This window comes from Calliopsis andreniformis, chromosome 2 (assembly GCF_051401765.1).
Source record: "Calliopsis andreniformis isolate RMS-2024a chromosome 2, iyCalAndr_principal, whole genome shotgun sequence".
Lineage (NCBI taxonomy): Eukaryota > Metazoa > Arthropoda > Insecta > Hymenoptera > Andrenidae > Calliopsis > Calliopsis andreniformis.
Genome location: NC_135063.1, coordinates 7,317,570 through 7,339,960, shown reverse-complemented (window position 1 = coordinate 7,339,960; position 22,391 = coordinate 7,317,570). Strand labels below are relative to the sequence as shown.

Genomic DNA, 22,391 nt, shown 5'->3' with positions numbered 1-22,391 from the left:
TCGGGACAAAATGAAGCCTGGTGGATTAGGAGGATAAACGATCGCTGTGAAACAAACGGAGCGGCGTGTTCTCCCAAAGAGAAGGGAGGACGAAGGAGAATAGGAATGACAACGAGCGACTGCATACATGCCGAGCCGATCGATCTACGAGGTCTTTTAACGAGAAGAAACGTAAGTCAATGGCCAGGGCAGCATGCATATTGCACCATATACGCCTTAGTTGGACTTTATGGGAACGCACGGTGCTCGCTAACCGGAAGAAAATCCCTGCGCGGCAGTTTTTCATGCGTTTGTGAAACGAGATGTAGAGAGGCAGCGATATGGTAGCGAGAACGATAAGTCTTGCCAGCGGTTGTGGTAGTGGGATCGTAAGTCCTGACGGTGACAGAGAAGAATGATGGACTAACGCTACTGTTGTGACACCACAATGACGCTAACAAGCGACCATGTGAAGTGTTTTGTGCCAGCTCTAATGAAACTTTGTGAACACGTGGGGAATTGAAAAATATTTTTAATGCCTTTGGTTATTTATGAAGATTTTTCGAATATCGAAAAGTAATTATACGCAATATTTATAGACAAATAAATTAGTTATAAGATGATCTGTTTTCTTTAGAGTTATCGATTAATTTCTGTACATCCAGAATGAGTTAGGTCTTCCTAGATTTAATGAGAAGAAAAAGTTTGTGGCTTCGGATTAAAATCAATTATAAACAAAGAACTTTTATAGACACATAAATTGAAGAATTGTGTTTTTTAATTTAATTCACTTAAAAAAATGTGAGATGAGAAAAAGTATAGTGTCGTTAATACAAGTCTCTGCTATAATCCATTTTAATCCTAAGGCATAGGATATGGACAAGTAGGTAGCCTACCATCCACTTGCGTTCACGAATAAGGAATCCTCTCAATCGTCGGTGACGTTCAGTTACAGCAACACACAGAATGCAGAGTAAGGCATGGTTTCTCGATGGACACCAGCTTCGTTACACAGCCCACAAATTTTCAGTCACTCGAGGCGTTTCCCGATTACCGTCTCCTGCTCTTACAAGCATATTTACCTGCGTGCATTGCACACGACTTAGCCTCCGATTTGGCCGAGTTTATCGCTTTTGCCTCTCTTTTCAGCTATGGGATTAGCTGAATTACGGTCTAAAATTAAAACGAGTGTACCGCGCGAACGATATTTGTCGGTTTTGCTTGTCGAGCGGCGATCCTTATTGTAGGAAGGTGTGTTACAACGCAGATAATTCGAAACAAGTGTTGCGCCTAATTTACTACTTTACACGGTCTGAATAAGTAACCACGGACGTTCGAGACTTTCTCTAACGTGGATACGGCCATTCGAATGCATTATGCATAACGCATTTGTCAGCGAAACCGCGAAAATGTACGTACTACGCGGGAAACCGATGTCTCAATTATGCTCGACTATCAATTCTATCCGTGTCTATGGTTGTAGACGCTCGAACGGCGATATTTGCCTATGGATCAGGAGAAGAAAACGTAAATAAGTAGAACAGGCCAATGAGTAACATTAATGAGGTGTTAAATAGAAACGACAGTGATAAGGTTTCTGATACGAGGTTCAGATAGCTCATGACTAATATATGAAATAGATATAATTATCTAAATCTTACGACTTTCATTATTTCTAGAAAAATGTAACTTGCTTTAAAAATGCTCTAATAGTTCTGCATTTTTATGAAACTGGAGCTTTTAGCTATTTCTACTGTTCACTAATTAAATGAACAGACCAACATCTGTGAAAATATTTTCAATCATATTTCAAAGCTGAATGAAGAAGATTCTCAAGACTGCCATTAAATTCTAAATACTAAATTTTTCTAGAAACGAAATCAACGTGGTCACAAAATAAAATCTCCACAAAAATGAATGAAATCTCCAATTACCAAGCTTTCAACGTGCTCCCTAAAAAGCATTGAAATCACTTTGAAATACCAAGCGTTAGATTGTTTCACAACTCCGTTTCTCAAAGCGTACTTTCGAAGTCTTGCAAGTTTTATCGTCCGACACACCGATATCGTAAAGCCACTAGCGAGACTGGGACTGGAAACTCGAACGATTTCTCGCTTGAACGGGCAATATCGCTCATCATCGGCATACCATCGTCCATCGTCAGTGCTCATAACCTATGAGCGCGAGACGTGAAGGCAGGAACGCAACATGAAAATGCAGAAATCGTTTCAGGACAGCTATTCTATCGCGTGCATATCTGCTTCCTTGAATTGGCGTAATTTGAATTTTCCGATCGGATCCGATTTAACGGGCTCGAGCGTCTCGGTTCGATCAACTCGACCATAAATATCTGTCGAAACGGAACAGTGTCCGTGCTGCAAGACAAATTCTGAACATGAATTCCTTTCGTTATTCACATCGGGAAATAGAAACATGTTTGCCGCTGATGTATTCTGCCAGATGAACCGATCAGAAGTACTGATAGATGAAATACGGGATGCAGGATGCAAGATGCAGAAATTTTATGGGGGATCGCTTTTGAAATGTGACATATATTGAAGAAGAGGTATTGACGTTTAATCCTGTTTAGAGCTGTGGGAGTAATTAACTGTTACTGTATAATTAAGTCACTTAATATTGTAAATTTTAAATTACAGAAGTTGCTTACTTGAATCTATAAGCACATTGATTGAATTATTTAAGTATGTTTCCTATGTTTTCTATTGACGTAAGAGTAACATACATGATGTCTGTTAATGTTAAGTCATTCACCTATTATACCTGCAGATAATTTGTTTAAATTAATAGTGTCACATTCTGTAATAACCATTAGGGATAAAATTAATGTTTAACTTCTTTGATCAAATTATTCATTTGCTATTATTTTTATGCTTTTGATAAATTTCTTACATAATGTCAATCCAGTCAATTTTCTTACATAATGTCAAACCTAGTTCATACAGGGTGCTCGATCACAGGTATCAACAATTTTAAAGGGTAATTCTACATGCTAAAATAAACCGAAAATAAAGATGGATGAAATTTCGTTTCCAACTTATTACTTGTCGCAAAAACGTCTAAAACTCAGGTAAAATATGTCTGACGTGAACTTACTCTACTGCCGACGTGCCAGGTCAGACATAACAAAGTCAGTAGAATAAGTCTCCAGTCAAACACATTTCACGCATTTCCTCAACAATTAATTACTCGAAAACGAAACCCTAAATGCAATTTCGTCTATCTTCATTCTCGTCTTATTTTGGCATATAAAATCACCCTTAAAATCTTCTGACATCTGTTCTAGAACACCCTGTACATCACGAGCATACCAGCAACCCGCTATCAAGAGTTGAGGAACTACTAGGAACAGTTAAACAGCGAAAAGAATCCTAAAATTATTCATATAACGTCAAATCTAGGCTCTTCGATCTCCGTACCCTGGGGGCTGGTTGCGCGCAAATGCGTGCAAGCGCAGCCTCAGGAGTTAATAAGGGGAATACCATTAAATTTATTTATACACCTACCGTAGGCCTATCTCGAGCGTGGCTCTTGATTGTAATACCGCGAGGCCAGCCGATTAAAATCGCCGATACATAGACGCGCTCGCGATCGTAATAAAATACAAGCGAGCAAGGCGGAGGGAAGAAAAGAGCGTATGAGCGCTCGCCTATGCACAGAGACGCCGATGCTGGACGAAGGGGAGAAGGCATTATGGACATCGGCTAGTCTAGCGGTCAGCCCGAGGACCGCGTAGGCGTTCACGTATGATTGCTGCAAGTTTATGCCCCACACTGCTGCCACTACGAACATTGTGCCTCGTGCGTGCCGCGGCATTGTAGATCTAGCCAGAAAATGATCGGTAGAACTGCTGTGGTGACGTCAGGATTTTCTGATCTTTAAGAGCTGGGGAAAGCCACATCGACAGGATGTCTATGGTACGGGTAACCTATTGAGAATTCTTGGCTGAGAAGCTGAAACTTCGTTGCATAGTGTTAGAGATATTGGTCATAGTACTCGGTCAGTGAGCTAGGGGGAAGTGATTGTTCGTCGTGGTTATATTTGTGGTATGATTTCGAGATGTATGCTGGAGAAGCAGATTTGTGTAAGTAGATAGAGTGATGTAGGGCGTGTGGACATATTCAAAGCGCGGAATATTGAAGACTAGGAGACTGGACTATTAAATTGGTAAAGATAGGGACTTTAAATGAGTGGGCTATTTGCACCTGTGTAGATCACTGCGTATGACAAGCTGTATTTACCGCATAATTTTCTGATATGCAGGAGTAACAGGCTGAGATCGTCAAATAATTTTCATGCAAAATTTCCTGCAGGGCTTGACGAGTTTGGATTTGGAGAATAATTTGTGATGATATCTTGATAATTGAGATACCAATGTACAGGGTGAGTCACGCAACTGTATCATCTGAATTTTCTTGTAAACTATTTATTATACGAAAAAATGTTTTAAATATTTTAAATGAAACTCCTCTTTAGTATGCTCCTGTCGATATTAAACAACTTCCTTTCGAAACATTTTTCCGTATAATAAATAGTTTACAAGAAGATTCAGGTGACATAATTGCGTGACTCACCCTGTATATGAATATAGTAATCGTTCGTTTTTATTTTAATTACAAAATTGCTCGAAATTTGCAGTGGAAGATTATGTAATTACTGTATAAATACGAATTTGTATAAACATTTGCAGTTTAATAATACCTTAAACAGTACCTAAGTAAATAGTAACGACACCCAACAAAACTTAGCGCACTCCAACAGAAACATAAGAATATCACGTTAATTACAACCGTTCATTTCGTATGCATCGACCCAATCTAACATCCCTTATAAATTTAAATACCGCCCATCAGAGTTAATTATACATTGCACAAGATCGTACATCATCTCGGTCCACAGATCACGTTACCCCCACGTCGGCAGCAGTTAGCAATCGTTGACATTCGTTTCGTTTTTGTTCCAGATACGAGAAATTGGCCTGGCGAACAGCGAATCGTCGAGCATAATCGAGGTGAGTCAGTCAATGGTGCAGGCCTTAACCGCTGTCGTCGGTGAAAACTTATGGAGCGATTACGGAATTTTTGCTACGATTTGTCCTTGTCTTTTTTGGCGAGGCTTCGAAGCAAGGATAGGCCATCACGCAGGGAACGCAGCCACGGCTAGCTCCCTCACGAGCAAAAAGGCTCGAAGCGAGCCCCGATAATAGCAGAGATTATCATAGAAATTATAGTAAAATGTTCGAAGGCATTGGCTACCTGAAACGTGCATAGGCTCGCGTAGAGGGATCGGTGGGATCGATTGGTAGCCTCGAAAATAGAGATCCCATCGGCGGAGTAGGATAACTGTTGCGTTCGTAGAGATCTTAACTAGTACCAGGGGGGTGCTCTCGTTCTTTTTGAAAGGAAGTTGGCAATTTTCAAATTGACACAAACGCTCGTTCTAAATGCTAGGGAGGCTTAATCGCAGGCCTGCATGATTTATTCCTATTCCTTTGTATCCGATTGACAATTTTGAAGTTAGGTCGGCGTGTTATCATGCAGAAATTAATGGTTGCTCTCTTCTGCATCCTGTGTTTGAAGCCCATCCACGTTCGTGTATGCTAATATCTCCGTTGAGCTAATAACGTGCAACTGTTGCAATTTATTTTAGAGAACCGGTACGTGGGACTATCGAAGACCATCTCGGAATATCAGCATCGTGGAAGTTCATAGCATAACAGAACGTTAAATGCGCCAGTAATGAGAGTAAACTCCAAGATCCACACGAATGCTATTTAGTTAGATGCCTGTGAACATTGCTCAGTTTGTTGTGTGCACAGTTAAATAGTATCTTGAGTCTAAAGCATCCAGCGAGTCAGCGAAAATCGATGAATCAGTTTTGTAATGACTTTAGCGCTGTTTAAATGAGAGTTAAGAATTGAGGAACAATGGGCTTCCAGACTTTCTAATTTTAAAAAAAGAATACCTTGCGAAATAAAGTAGGACAATTTTTTGGACCATTTAAAATGAAACGTTTGAATGATATGAAATTTATAAGATACGCTTTATAGAATCCTAAATAAATGGCAGGAAGATATTAAATAAATATTTGTTTGTACCTTTTGTAACTACTTTATGTATTATTCTAGTTTAAAGTTGTCCCGTCCGGGAAACACATGTCCACTAAAACATCTTTCTTATTCCCCAGCTTTCCTAATGAAATCTTGTCTTCCTATCATTAGTTTTTTCCCTTAGATGCGACAAAAATTGCCGATAAATCGCCTCGTTATAAAACTAGTACCCATTCCGATTCCCTAAAAAAGCCAGTCATCTAACCATACTGCAGATCTCTGACAGTACAACAAAAAGCTTCCTGTCCGCGAAGTTATGACTCCGACTAAGCAAAATACAGGCCTGAAGAAACGCTCGACAGAAGAGAAAAGTTTACGACGACATCTCCCGCCTTTTTTCCATTAGATAAAGAATCGAACTTGCCAGGAATCTCTGGCCTATTAAAACATCGTCAACGAGGCCCGAAGAAACTCCGCGGGGCAGGGAAAAAGAGAAAGGTAACAGGCTAACGCAACATGCTCCGCTAAACGATTCCGATCTCTTTCATTTAAATACATCACCGGCTGATCAGCGCGGGAACAAAAGAAGGAACCCGAGGAAATATCCGATTAATGGTTCAACCGAGCTGACGACACACATACGTCTCCTGTCCGCTCGAGCGAGCAGATGTCTGGCATCGAGGCTTGTCTTCGACAATTCAATAAAGCATTTCTTCTGAGTAGCGACGTGTTCCTCGCGAGCTCGCGGGCTCGTTCGCGTCTTGTCTAGCCAGGGCTCGACTATGTCCTAGTGAGAAGATCATCGATCATCATTAGCTGCCGGCCTACGAGCGCTGTACCAGCCCTCTAGCACAACCGAGCCCGACCTGGAGTCGTTTAAGCGACCGTTGTACCGAAAATCGAGCCGCGTTCCTTCGCTCCTCCTTTTTTCATAATGAACGCGGCCACCGACTCTGCCCGCCCTGCCAATCGATAATTAATAACGCCGCCGTGAAACGAATCCATAAACGATCAACGACTCTTTCGTAAGGGATCGAATGAGCGATGATACGCGTTTTCTATTTGCAGCTTAATTGGACTGCGAATTGGGGGCCCTGAATATCGTTTAACCTTTTGCTCTCGGGTATAATGGTATACGATGTAATAATATGGGGTATAGTTGTCTCTGAATGAGTTTGAATTAATATACTATGTATATTGCAATATATACTTTTGCTATATAAGAAGACACCTACTCTATCTACTTAATATAGATCTACTTGAAATTTGACTTACCTAACCCTTCAATTCTTATTGAACCTTTAATTTGGCATACATCTAATATAAAGACACTGAAATGTAGTGGGCAAAATAGTACCTATTGCTAGTATCTCCTTCAACCTTTTCTACCTTTTAATTTGCAATTTATGGCAACGAGACCATAACGAGAGTAAGCTATAATCGTAAAACGTTTTCTTGAGAGTTGTACCCGGTCTAAACTTACATACCAATTCCAATTGCTTTTGCCATTGTATACAAACTCGTGTAAGCTCGTTATCACGCTGCTAGAAAAGATATCGTTAACCATAACGTCGAATGATGTCGAATACCTTTGAAGCCATAGATCGCAATATTTAAACGATCGAATGGATCGCTGTGCATCGAATCAGCGTTTCGTTGGAGAAGACCGTTGAAGATCGCCTTGACCATTGCTTCACTAAGCGTCTCATCCATGATCGAGTTCCTCGTTAGGGAGAAATTTATGATAATACAACGCAACGTCTGTTTATGACGGAAGAAGGCGGAACGACAGGGCGAAGGGGATACTAACGCAACCGATTGGACAGAACCGAGCATGAAGCTTAGATAATGCATCGCCCTTAGTGCAGGGATAAATAGAAAAAACTGCTTTTCCTTACCGACTGCAACCATCTCATTCTCTATATCCATGATCCTCCTCGTTCACGTTTCAGATCATCTGAGATCCTCACTGTAAATATGCTAGTCACCTCATACCTCTTTTAGAATTGTTTGACCTGGCTGATAGACAAGACGAACTAATAAACAATTTCTTCTCAGTGAAAAATATTTTTTAAAAGTTTATCCATAGGATTCATTCCGAAGACATTTTACTCCTACAGGAGTTCCAAGAACAGCGCTCAAATTTATTTCTCCCTCATTAAACCTCTCACAGACCACTCTCGGCCTTAGAACAATTCTCCAACATTGTCTTCGCGAATTAAATCGCATTTTCATTCGTCGTGTTTATCACCTTGTAGTCTGGCACGCGATCACACGCCGAGAAAACAGTCGTCCTTGCATAAAACACGCCTGCACGTGGAGTGATATGGATTCTGATATCCAACAGCTGGTGAAGCCGACTCACGATAAAACATTAGTTAGGAAAAGATTCGCGTGTACTCATGGGACGTGATGGACGCACGCACATTGGACAGGTATAGCGGAGTAGTTGAAGCCCACGCAGGCTGGCAGGTACGCTGAGCCGAGGACGCAAGAACGCCGTCACGATCTATCGATCAGCCGAGGATCCAGAGGAAGGTACGCGCGTAAATCTTCCGCTCGATCGAAGTACCTGGGAAAGAGACTGTCGTCGCTAGCAGATATCGCCTCTGCCGGCTGATCTCTTATTCCGCTCGTTATCGCTGGGGCCGATTTTCACTTGGCGCACGATCCTTTAACTGAATTTATAATTTTGAATCGAACGCTGGCTCGATAAGTTCAAAGAGAAATTAGAGATCGCGGGACGTGCATGAGCAAGAGAATTATGAGTTGACAAGCTGCTGGAGATAGTGAGTGAGAAATATATGGGAAAGCGCGATTGCTGGCTGACGTCAGACACTTGAGCAGGTTCGAACAGATTCCATAGATCAATCTGTATCTCTGTGGGTTTTCGAGCTGATATGCGTCTCACTGTTTTGCTCTTTATAATTTTGTTTACTTCCCCATTCATTTGCTACTTTATCCACGTCATTAATCTTCTTTGAGTTTATTGAATATACGTATAATCATCATGCAGATCTCAGTTACGATTAGAAAGAGAAGTAGGTACACTGTACACAGGAATTCTGATATTCTCGAATCGCTAGATACTTTTGATAACCTAACCTGATCTCAACAAAAATTCTCGACCCAACTCAACCCTCTATTTTTGGGTTCTCACACAACTTTATCAAAAAATGATACTATCTACTTTTCAACATCACTTGGTAGCTAGTGGTGGCAACTGAAACGTTTCGAATCGCTTCGAATCTATATGTATGATGAAACATTCGTCTTAATGGTTTTAGAAGTTTCGGGATATTCAACACATGTTGAGAAATAGGTAATAATTCAATATCTTAGAATCATTTCCAGTACGCATCTTTGCCCAAGCAATACTGTAGTATTACATATTCAGTAAAGTATTAAAGAAAATTTGAAAAGCTTAAGTGTCCTTCAAGACTTTCAAGAGTTTTATACTTCGAATCCTGTTCGAAGTGATTCGAATCTTTATAATCTAGGAAAACTTGAAATCGCTTGAAAGTTGAGGTTCAAACTCCTATCACTAATGGCAACGTGCCTCGTCACTCAGAAATCAGAGACTTCAACCACAAATCTCCAGTAAACGATCCTTCCGTCTCTGTTCAGCTTCATTTCCTCCGGCCACATATGCGCATCCACGAACATTGGCACAAGCACGTGTGGCTATTCGACGACAAGTACCCCAGTGGAATTGACACTCGATACCTGGACGCATCGTGCGCGATCACCAAGTGTCGCGGTGCGTGCAACGGTCCATTAATTATGCAATTAATTACCTCCTAATTACCAGTATCTCCTCTTTGGCCTCTTTCGTCCCGCGGCCTGCCGCTCGGAGCCAGGTTCTCGGGTTCCCTCCCAGACGAGCGTACGTACCCAGCTGACTTCCCTCCCTGTTGATGTTCCGCAAGTACGACGTGACACGCGAGCTTCCCGTCCGCCGAGAAGAACTTTAAATCTGCCTACCTGCCAGCTCGCATGCCCGCTCGGCTCTCCGTCTTCTCGCGACTGCGCGTGTTCCAAATGGCACGCGTGTTTGCCGAAGGATTGACCGACGCAAAGATGGCAGGTAAAATACGTGCGTGCGTCCCTCTTCGTGCGAGGCGCCCCCCTATCTTCCACCCGGGTTACTTTTACCTGGCCAGGGAACGACATCCTCGCCGGTGCCAAGAACCTCTGTTCGGCGTGATGGCTGCAATTTCACCGCGATCCACGACAGCGATTCGCGTGACCCGTTGCATTTCTTTCTGCCTGTTTGCAGATTTCATTTGATCGCGTCCTCGCTGCGTGAATTTCGGCGGAACTATGTGTCAATCAGTGGATCGACAATCCTTCGAAAGGGAACTGCGAGCAATTTGCATGCTGAAGAGATCATCTTGACACATGGCGAGTTAATGATGGTCGAGAGTTTGAAGTTTGGGTAGCGAGCTCGTGATTGGGAATGATTAGCTGGGTTTGGTTATTTTGAAGTTAGCGTGAGAAATTTGGTAATCTTGGAACTTGAGGATTTGTTACCAGTGAAGGTTAAATAATGTTTAAGTACTTGTATTTAAGTGTCGCTTTTTCTCGTTGCGTTTTCCACGGTGGAGAACGAATAATCAATCTCAATTAGATAATTAGGTACTCATTTTCTAGGATCACTCTCGATATTTTATAAGCAGTCAATTTCGATATTGCGCATCTAGCAATAATTGCCATAATTTTCCGTATCCGACCATTCATCCCCATTGCCATCCAGCTGTATAATAACTCATTTCGAACGGTCGAGTATTAATGGCGATCATAAGAAATATTATCGAGTCGAATGCTAATGATGATGTTGCCTTTCAGCAATATATCAATCGTCGTCGACTTCGTTCGAAGCAAGTGTGTGTACGTATTTTTATAAGATGGACTCGAAGAGATATTATCGTGCGTTAATTTGGAGCGGAACATGTAACGCACGTATGTCGGCGTGTGTTCTTAAGTATCTTGAAACGCTTTTACTATAGCCTCGTATGTCTTCCTTTTATTATAATTGGAAGAACGATACTCGAATCTTTTCCCAAGATATTCAATTCTCGTGTACTGATTAAAAGAGGAATTGCAAATAGGGTGTAAAAAATTGCAAATTATTAGGTTCTAAATTTTGATATGTTAATAACACGAGTTCTTTTCGAGGACAATTCACGCAGACTTAAATTTGGATTTACGCGTAAAACAAGAAAATTCATTAGTTATTCGCAGGCTGAAAATTTGAAACGTGGATTCCAATCGTATTTAATAATTCAACGAAATGCTTCGCCGACCTCTCCTCCCAGTACAAGGAAAAATACATCAGAACGCAAGTAACCGTGACTTGACACGAGATGCCAGCTTTTTCTACGCAAGTTAAGTTTAAATCACCGCGGTAATGGCCGACCGCGCCTCCTTGCGATGCCTCCTTCTCGGTGTTAATGGGTGCACGCGAATCGCTTATATCTGGTATGCGGGCGTAATTATATTACGACTACTGAAAATCTTTCTGCAAATGTACGATAATTGCACGTCAGCGTGGAGGCTTAGAACGAGTGGAAATGGCAAACACGCGATGCAGGCCGATTTCCAAGTCATTCCGACGACCCGTAACCTCGGAGGCACACACGCCCCGCAACACGCCGGTTCTCGTTCGACTCGTTTCGAGAGTTACTTCCATGTTTCAGAACCTACATCCGACATCTTGTAGGCCCTGGCACGCAACCACCTTGGGGCCTTTTCAGACGAGACACATTTGTGCCCAGCGACTGGTACCCGAGATCTACTTGGTTGATAGGGCAATGGTGATTTCGTTTCTAATTTATTTAGTATTTTATCCAGCGTCTCTGGGGTGTGCTGAAGTAATCGCGAAGAAAAACGATGTAACAGCACGTGAAAACTAAGATAAGGATATTTGGCACTGTAGAGGAGAAATATTAGTCCAATAATGGTCAAACCGCATATAAATACCTACTGTGGGCTTTTAGGTTTTGGAAAACTTAGAGAATTTTTTAGAGAATAATCCATCTTCACTTTCTCATCTGAGTAGAAGAAAGTCTTACAAAAAATTTAGGTTGGAGATGATACAGTATTTGCTCTTTAAAACGAGTCTAGGCTCATTGATGTACCATTGTTTGTTTAAAAAGTTACAGTAACTCAAAGATCGACAATTTTTTTGATTTTGAATCATTAGATAATTCTGGTGGCAGTGGTCCACTTTTCACTCAAAGTGCGATAAATCAGCGAACAAAAATAGTAGATTAGCTTTTAAAAGCTCTTTGAAAAGAGGATGCTCCCGTTTTCAAATGTACTGTACAACGAGTTGCAGAAATAATTTCAAACGTGTAATACTGTTTCAGTAGGACATCTAACTATCGAGTGCTTCTGATAGGTGAAATATGGTTCTTTTGACAACACAGTCTGACCACCAGTAATTAATCCATTATTTATTGTAGGATAACAAGGTTTAGCTCCTGAGGACCTCCTAACTTTAACCCTCGACTACTACTCGATAACTGAGATGCAGCCATGTCGGGTAACGATAATCGTCCCAGGTACTGCGACTCGGCTAAAAAAAATCTGAAAATTAAACAGTCATCCAAGACCCGCTGAGCCAGGGTCCTCCGTCACCGCTCAGTACGCGGCTCGCATTTGCACTTTTGCGTACTAAGCAACTAAAGTGGGCCCGCTTCGAGCTCATGTGCGAGTACATGAGCGCGTACTTAATGGGCCGCGTGCCTCGGTGGTACCTGTCTGGTACCCTGTACCAGCACCGCCAGGCATTACGACTATCGGCTTCTATTAAACCGGGAGCATCGCGCGATTCACTCAGATATACAATCCTGGAATCTCTTCCCTGAAACCTGTGCGTGCGGCGAGACGGCACCTGCGAACACGAAAATCTTGTCGCCCCCTCTTCCTCTGTTCACGTCGTGTGTGGTGTCCATTCCCCAGCACCTCGTCCTCGCAGAAAAACCCGCATTCCGCGTGTACAAGCTGCGTCGAGGGTCAGAGCGAAAGCAATATCTCCCATGGCTCGTGCAATTTCAGATTTCGATGGTCTATTTGCTAGCTGTCAGGTCGGATTAACGCTGATGGCTTCCCGGGGGTAGGTTCGCGTTACCGTGACGATGGTGCCCAGCCAATAGAAAGATGGCCCCGGCGCTTCAAAGCAGTTCGATTTAATTACCCGCCTGGAGATTTGATGCCTCGCCTTCCTTCTTTTACGAATAGACGAGGTGGCTAGTTATCGAGATTGCAATCTTTCTGCAATGTGGCGCCTTTCGCACCTCGGTTTTTCTTCTTTCTTCCTGCGAACCTATCTCGAGTTCCAATAATGTTGAGTGATTAAACGCACGGGGGAAGGAGTGGGGGGCGCCTGGACTTATGGACTTGAGCGTTACTTGTGGAATGTAGAGTGCTGCTGGAATTTTAAGTGATACTAGTAATACGAGATGGTGGAACGTTTGATTACATGTTTTCTCAAAGATATAGGATTTTAAATGTAAAGTGAATGTTTAGTGAAAGGTTCTGGGAAATTCTTTGGACCTTTCGTAGAACGACAGTAGTAGATATAGTTTTTGTTACGAAAGCTAGCTGTGTTTTAAGTCCTCATTCCTTGCTGAGTAGGTATGCAACAGGGTTCTTCTTTGTCTCAGAAAACTTTGATAGAATATTGCCTAGCTACTGTGTCTGTTCAGTACAGGTCTCAAAATAGTCTCATACACTTCCTTCATTCCCCACATGCTTCTCTATGGACTCCGCGAGGCAGTCTCCTAACCGGACATATTTTCTCGACAAGTGTACAATTTAGCAACAGATATTCATTCCCCGACATGTTGCTAGGTTTCAGGCCGTAATACCATGTTTCACCGAGACCAGTTTGCGTTACAGCTTTCGTCCGATATAATAATGCCGGCCGTTATCGTTATCGCTCATCCTGTGTAGCCGCTTAGGGATTTTTCTATGGGATACTATTCCCACGTAACGGTCGCAATAAATCCAGGGCGACCGCATAGCGAACCACCGAGAGTATCGAGCGCGTACCAGGTTCGGTGCGCGTTTCGTACCGGTTCCTCCACGCATTAAGACTATCGGGTTCAATTAAACGTACGCGACCCCCCGATTTATTCCCACGAAATCGTCTAAATCGCCGCTTAAATAAACTCGGCTAGCGTCGCCACATTGGCGTCGCCTTCGAGCAATTAAGATAACCAGTCGGCCATTTCGGAATTTCTTTCTGCCGAGGGTTTCGTTCAGGGTTTTCTCGCGCACGCGCTCGCCATCTTCTCCTCGAATATATCGATCCATTTAATTAGCCTGAACCGCAATTTCGTGGAGACCATTTTGCCAGCCGAGATTCGAACGCGAGACGGTCGTTCTCGAGGAATGGAATCGTCTAAATGACATCGTTCACAGCACGGTTATCGCTGTTTAGGTCTACAGTTCGTGGCTGCAAATCAGGGGAATTGGTCGAGAACAAGGTCGACTGGGATACTTAATGGCACTTGGCGAGAGTTGCTGCAAAGTAGATTCAAAATGGCTGCGGTTGCTGGGGAACTGCTGGAAGGCTGGTGTGTTGTTGCTCGCGGACTTTTAATCAGTAGGGAGTCTAAAGTCAGTAAATCTCGTCGGACTTTTTTCGTGGTTGGTAGTACTCACGATACTGGTTCGACATACTAATAGCTAAATTTGTACTTTTTCTTTAACCGCTTGCGGGAAGCTAAGGTCGTGTTCTTATTACTAAATCATTAGGGTAGATCATCTCGATAGAGTTCTTAGACTGATCACAATTCAGGATTTACAACTTTCATTCTTCAATCAATGCTTCGCAGTCGATATTATTTATTAATATTTTAATTTAATCCACGCGAGGCATTCAACCACGGCGTCATTAATCTTCAAACTAATTGCTACTTTGACATACGTACAACAAGTAGCAATCTCTAGAGATATGTTGCATTAATAATCTTGCTCTAAGTCTTGGTGCGTGAAACAAATTTCTCTTTTTCTCTTTTTGCCTATCTCTGTTTCAATTTTTCAGTAAATGTCTTTATTTTTTTCAAAAGATATTAATCTCTACTGTCGTGAGTGAGAAATGTTTCACAGTCGATCGATTTTCTTGAGCATTTTTTATTCTTTTTATTCTCCTTTTCTTCTTTTTTGTTAACTAGTTTTCCAACGTCATTCCAAATGCGATAATAGATAATAAATAACCTTATATATATCCTATTAACCACAAAAGAATTGACAGTAAAATTCAGAGGACATTATTCAAAACGTGTACAGAAAATACATCTTCTCAAAAAAATTAAGAATCTATCTTTTGAAATAAGTACCTAAACGCTTAAATTGTCAAGTGCCCTAATAAATAATCAACCTAAAACTGTACGTCCCGATACTTTAATTATGAAGTCCCAGAAGCTGAAAATACCATTCCATGACACTACTTTTTACTTTTCATTAAGCACTATACCTAATATATTCAAATTTAAATCTAAAATTGAATAAAATTAACCTTATTGTCTAGATATCAGGACACAGTCAACTACTGCATTATTTACCTTAGCTACTCCACGCAATTAAATGAAGATTAAAAGTTCCTGACTATTCCTGACAATTTATGACCCACAGCCAGCAGTGCAAACAAAAACCCCTCAAGAACTGTCGAACATCCTCCCATCCCTAAACGAACGAAAGCCCCATGGCGCGGCTCGTCAGCACGGCCTAAGCCTAAGCGATGTTGCCCGCGGAACAATAAAATTGTGGCCAGCTAGCCGCGCAAGTCCGCATATAAATTCGCGCTCGTTCCCGTGTGGCTGGTAGCCACCGTTTTCTTTACGATTTCAAACCCGGAATACCGATCGGGCCGTGCCAATTAAAGAGGAACGAATTATTATATCGCATTGTGCGACAGAAAAGGGATCGAACCGGCGGATCATCTAATTAGCTTCGCCCTCATTTAGCACGAACGGAGGCGCGCTCCCGTACGCGCGAACCCACACGTATGTACCGCGCGTGCATCGTGCCTGGTTGCACGTGTGTACCGCATAATGCAGCGGAGGATGCAGGGCCGTTTTTTCTGCTTCCGGCCGGCCGCGGAATGGGTACGCTCAGGCCATAGTTCTCGTGGTTGCCTCGAACCACGATAGCCCCAGCACACCGACGCTGCCTCGTACGTTTCTGATCGCAGCTTCCCTTTTGCGCGGATAACGACGATCGACGTGGCAGATAAGAAGCTGCACGCGGTACATCGCGTCTCCTGCGCGCGTGCGCTTCCGGGCACAATCGGCTTTTCGTGATCCACATCTTTATCGCTGCTGCGGTAATATGGAGCTTTGAGGTGAAATCATTGAAGCTTTTTGGTGGGAGGATATGTTAGGGAATATATAAATGTGGTACTGGGGGAGTGGAAAGTTGGAGTTCTTGTTCGCAGGTACTGTCTGAATGTCTAATAGCGGTTGTGACATTTGATGAATTGGGTACCGACATGAAATTCGAGAGAATGAAGAATTTTTAGAGATGTGGGTAGGACAAAGTATTCTTTTGTAAAATGGACGAAATATGTACAGCAACTTGCAAAGCCTTTTTAATGGATAGAAGTTAATGAATTGGATATTGCCTCTACCTTTCTTTGAAATTAAGTATTCGGTTTGACGTGAGCTATAATCTGAATGGCAAACTGTTTCTTCAGCTGCCACACGACACTCTGGGTCTTTTAGGTTTAGCGGGATTTTTACAAATTTTATGAATATTTTCATTTGCAAACATTTTGTAATATAGGAACAGGAGTCAGTATTCTTTTGGACTCGTGAAAAACCTTAATGTGCCACTCCAGGGTTAATATTAAACAAGTATAAAACCCAAGAAAGCTTTCTCCAAGCGCATCTCGCTATCCCTCATTTTTAAAGCAACACAAAACAGCTTCTCCACTCAGAACAATGCAAGTCCCGTTCACAGCACCGCCTCAGCTACTTTCGTTTATTTTTCCAACTTCGAAAAGCCCTTATCGAGGCACTTCTCTCCCAGGAGAATGCCCGCTAGCGCCCAGTAGCTGGCCACATTAAGAGGATTTCGATTTCTCGTCGAGGAAGGAGATCATCGCCTCTAAACTGTAGATTTTATCGTTTCCGATCGTGCCGCGCGGATTTCTGCTATCTCTCCCTGCCTCTCTTTTTGCTCCGAGCAGCTTCCAGGTCTCCAGATTTCCTTCAAGGTATGCAAAGGACTCTGGGAAGTCGCTAATAACGAGCCCGCGCCATTTTCATATTTCCAAGTGGAAGTGGATCGTAAAGGACGAACGAGCTTCCCTTCGGTAACGACGTTGGCTCGCTCCTCGCGATAAATTTAGAAGACTCGTGTGTCACCGCTATTCCCCTGACGTTCGCGGCTGAATGTATCGTTAACAGTTTCATTTTGTCGCAAAGGCTGTCGCTCCGAGACATTACGAAACCGTTCGTGGCTCGACAAAGAAAGGGGTTCATAAAGTAGCCTCGATATGCTCTCCTATTCATAGTCCAGCAATCTTTATTCCTTTATGCTGGGACTTGCACAGGTCTGCTTTGAAAAGGTCGCTTACTGTGGAACCAGTCACCAGCAATTTACTTCTTGTGTACGCTCCTCCGTGATTCCGATAAAACCCGCGGCTTATCAGCCGCAGCGCTTCCCCTGGAATCCACGTGTGCCGCTGGCGCCAGAGACTCCCGGCGTCCAGACGCTCGCTTAGCTCTGGCGCTTTTATTCGAGCAACCTTGCTATGATAATGATACACAGGATTTTTGCCGTGTGCTCGAATTGAATTTCTACGAGGAAGTTTTGTTCTATGAAAACCTAAGTAAGGAAGCTGAAACTCTGGACTTGGTGATACGTATCTGCATAATGGTGCGTTTAGACCAAGCGAACGAGTGCTCATTCTTCTCCCATCTTCAGCAAAATTCAATTATTATAAATGAATAAAATTAACGACTGAATGAAAGAGCGCTGATGTCACTTGAATTTTACTAAAGTGAGGAAGAACGTGTATTCACTTACTTGGTTTATACGCACCATAATATGAGTACTGTACAATACTCGTAACTTGAGAACTGGAACCACACAGGGGCAAGAGGGACACACGCGACGCTCTGCAGACATGGATTAGTAGTTGTGACCAATTCAGTCAATAACGAAAATACGTGTGACCCTACACAAGGATTTGACCAATCAGACCCGCATTTCTTCCAGGTATCAAACTTACGATCATTGTACAGTATGTACTTATAATATTCCTCGTTACCTGCATTGAAGTCGCCAGAAAATTTTTGACTGAATAGCGGTAATATGGTGTTTCTTGTGGCAATTATGTTATTTTCTTTTAATTTCATAATGATAAATACCTGACGGTGCTTGAATCAGCAAGAATCATTGGGTAAATAACTAATTACTGTGTTTGCAAAATTTAATTGCTACCTTCCGGGATCCAGGAAGAAACCGTACGAAAGTGGTGAGAGAATCCACATGGTGGTTTCCGCTGATTGAAAATATTAGCTAGGTGCACGCTCGTAAACTGAGAAGTCGGAAATCATTATCATTATAGGTGGACGCAATGCCGGTGAGCCGTTGTTTCTTTATGACCAATGCCATGGGGATGTTCGTAACGCGGCTAATAAGCGAACGTTGACTTCCTTCTTCAGATGACTAAACCTACTTAACCATAAGACAGGCATCGTGCAGAATGACATCCACCAAGGTGATCTTACAATTAGTACTTGGTTCGAGGTGGAAACATATATTACCTATGGCATATAATGATTGACCAGCCCATCGTGATGGCTTTCAGAAGGAAATTCCTGGAAGGACGTAGATTTTATGAGCTTGGAGACTGACAATATCTAAAATCGTCTTGTTAATGGCGTCGTAAGCTTACAAATTGGAGAACTAATTATTACAGCTGTTAGTGCTCCAGGGATTAAAATTTTCATCCGTAGTTCTGTGAAGAGTTGCTCTCCTGCCGCCCGAGGGACTAAAGAGAAATAGTTGCGAGGGCAATAGAAAGATAAAAGAGACCAGAAGAAGGAAACAGAAAACAGAACAGAAACTGTGATTAATCAAAAAGAGTCCAATAGTGTCGAACCTGAAATATCAGTCAGTCATTCAGGCTCAAAATTTAATATAACCTAAACCAAAGTGTATGCAGTATTGGTAACTCCTGTTAATAGTCTGGTTCGAAAAGCGCTCCTGAATGAAGTAGATTTTTCCGAAAGGGATCAATAGGCATCGATAGCAGGCACCGTTGTAAATCAATCGTGACAAAGCATTAGCATGCAACGGGCCCGATATTAAATATCACCATCGACTTCCTCTTGAATTGAATCGAATTCCCGTTCGTCCGGTGCCGGTTAAATAGAGAAACAAATAAATAACCAGGTGTATAAGCAGAAGCACGTTCGTTTGATTGTAGCCCGCAGTAGGTAGCATTTCATAATAATTATCTCGAGGGGTCCGAGAGAGGCTTGCACGGCCACTACGGCGGGCCATGAAGATCGTTTCTCCTCTATAAGGTCGCCTTATTAAGGAAGCTATCATTAAGGCTCCCTATCTCACCTATTACCGTTTACTGGCCCATGCCATTGGCTGGTTCCGTACCGATGATCAGGATTTTCATCCGTCCGCTCGCCCAATTACATCACGTACATTTACCTGCCGATGCACCTGGCCACGTTCCTTCGTGCAATGCTTTATTCGTTTGCTCCGTGTATTTGTCTTCGGCCGGTTGTCGGCCCTCGAATCTCTGCTTTGTAATAAGTCCAGCATGATGCGCCGTTGGGCCCCAGATAGAACGGAGCTAATATATCGTGATCGGTCGTAAAGACCAGACGAATACGGTTACATTGTTCCTATTAATAACGCTAGTGACGAGAACAGTTGATAAATTCGGGGTTGCTGAACTTTCCCAGCATCACAATGCTCGCTCCTTGCTTCCGCCGAGGCTCCGTCCCTCTATCTTGTTCTTGGGCATTATTCATGCGCTGGACCGGACCTTTTGGCCACGGAGTGAGAAGCAAAGGATATTCGCAGCTCTTAGATTCTCTTTCGCATAAGAGGTGATTCTAATTCTTTTCTTCTTGGGTCCTTACTTCGCATCGCATTAAGGGGTTACATCAGGTTGTGGACTCTAAATATTTATGATGTCTTGCAAAATTTGGTGGAGTTCGACTGTATATTCAAACAACGTTTCCTTTTGTTAGGTGTGCATGTATTACTTGCAAAATATACCAAGGTTCATATTTTTATTTTTGCTTTTGAGAAGTGGTTTTCATTCAATTACAATTAAAATTTCTGTCGAATATTGTAGAATTATTTCAGCCTTAAATAAAGAATATTAATATACAAAGTGTAACCAATTCTTCTATCTTTTTCTCGAATGCATTCAGCTTCCCTGAACAGCAAGCAACATTATCCATCTCCCTGGCTCCGAACAGACGTAACCTGAGCTCTCCACATCGCTAGCGTCAGTATCCTTTAGTGAGTGCTAAGTACCATCAAACCTCGAACAGAAGTTGCCGCGACTGATTCAGGCCTGAATTGAAAACGACGTGTGAATGAAAGATTCATTACGTATTCCTTCCACCTTACCACTTGAAGAGGAGAGGTGACAGTTTGTACGAGTCGTAAAGAGGCTCTCCACGTCTTCGCAGCCAGGAGATCCATCGTTCTTGGCTCACGGACACGCGTGCACCTACCTGCTATGGATTTTATGTAGCGGCGTGAAATACGCGTGTGGAACGGCGTTCCAGGCTTGCTCGGTCCTCCTCGGTAGAATACCACGATCTTCTTTATCGGGCAATAAATTTTAAGGCGCCCTTTCAAAGAGAACGTCAGGCCTCAGGGATTTATGTCCGATATGGAGCAGGACGGGCCGCTGAGCGTAAGCGCACAACAGAATACCTGTCGTAACTGGCTCAAGAACACCTGTACGACCCCGTTTTGCATCTTCCGTGGCTGGATTTGTAGAGATTTGTCCGAAGTACGACGCAGCCTCCTTTACAGCCGCATTTATTCTACTTAAGTTCATCGTTTACTCGAGGAATTTTATCTCGTTCACTGATGATGAGCGGGATATTCGATGGAACCTCTTAGCAAGTGACCGAGAGGGTGAATCCTTGATATCAGGATAAAATTGTCTTGGGAGGGAACGATGGGGTGCTGAATCGTAAGCAACTGAAGAAGTGGAATTTATATGCACGTCTTGGCGAAAGAAGATACTTTGAATTGAATTCGAATTGGATTGACTCAAATAATTTAGAGATTCGCAAGCTTTGTCAGCTGGCATGGAGACTTATAAGAACTAAGAGTCCTTCTCGGGAGGCTAATATCGTAAAGAGTAATGAGTTGAGGAAACGTTTTCTTAGAAATAAGAATCTCAATCATTTGATATCTCCAACGGAAGAATATTTTACACCGCGGGGCAGTTCACTATGCAGAACTGGATGCAACAGATTCAGAGTTTTACTACACAGTTATGCTATCGTCCAATGTAATCTTAGCTGAAGCTGGCGCATAAAGAAACGTTATGGAAGAGGCGTATGAAGTTTCTTCAACCGCGAATTGTACAAAGTCTTCATTTCTGCGATAATCCTGGCATTAATTCTCCGGGTAGCACTTGGAGAGATACGTGTCGCTCATAAACGGCGGGATTGCCATTTGGAGATCATTCACATTCCCAAGGAAGCTTCAATTAGACGGCAATAAGAATGCAATAAAATTTTAGTGCTCAGTCGTCAGATATCGGGGCGGATTAACCTCGACACTAACATAGCATCGAAACAACTGTAATGTATTGGATTTCTTCTCTTAATTGGATCGCAGACAAATCGATCTTATACTTTCGAGATTACTCTCCCAAGTTCTACTCAAGAACTTAACTAGAACTTGTCAATTTTAATACTTCCTTTTTATAAATTTTACATATTACTACTTACAGTGACTCATAAAGAGTCGTCATTCGTGGAGGAAATCTATAATGTTAACAATGTTCGCAATATTTATGAACGATCAGTCCTTTACTAAGATTCTCCTACTCACTAGGCATCTCTTTGACAAAGCTTTTGCAATATCTTCGCCCAAAGAAATTGCCCATTTAAACAGGAATCTAGGAACGATCATCTTAAAACCTAGGACACCATTCCCAGGAGCAGTATGGAACCGTAGAAAACACCTTCTAAGAATCCTCAGAATCCTATTCCGCGTAACAGGTATTCAAAGCCTACCAGCACATTAGAAAGATACATTAGCCCATTTCTGCTCGCAATCCCTTCAAAATGTGAGCAATTCCCATTAGAATCCCCATCGCTGA

The 22,391-nt window shown here is 42.5% G+C and overlaps 2 protein-coding genes across 3 annotated transcripts in view; one reads left to right on the top strand and one right to left on the bottom strand.

Moving 5' to 3' along the window:
- LOC143187679 (uncharacterized) overlaps positions 1-5,974 on the top strand; it is an 86,165-nt gene extending 80,191 nt beyond the window's left edge. For both annotated transcript variants that reach the window (XM_076391921.1, XM_076391917.1), the window contains 2 exons: positions 4,961-5,008; positions 5,647-5,974. In XM_076391921.1, coding sequence (XP_076248036.1) covers positions 4,961-5,008; positions 5,647-5,724 — 126 coding nt within the window. In that variant the 3' untranslated portion in view covers positions 5,725-5,974. The remainder of the gene's footprint in view (positions 1-4,960; positions 5,009-5,646) is intronic.
- LOC143188349 (protein cortex) overlaps positions 1-22,391 on the bottom strand; it is a 134,422-nt gene that overhangs the window by 97,615 nt on the left and 14,416 nt on the right. The window lies entirely within an intron of this gene.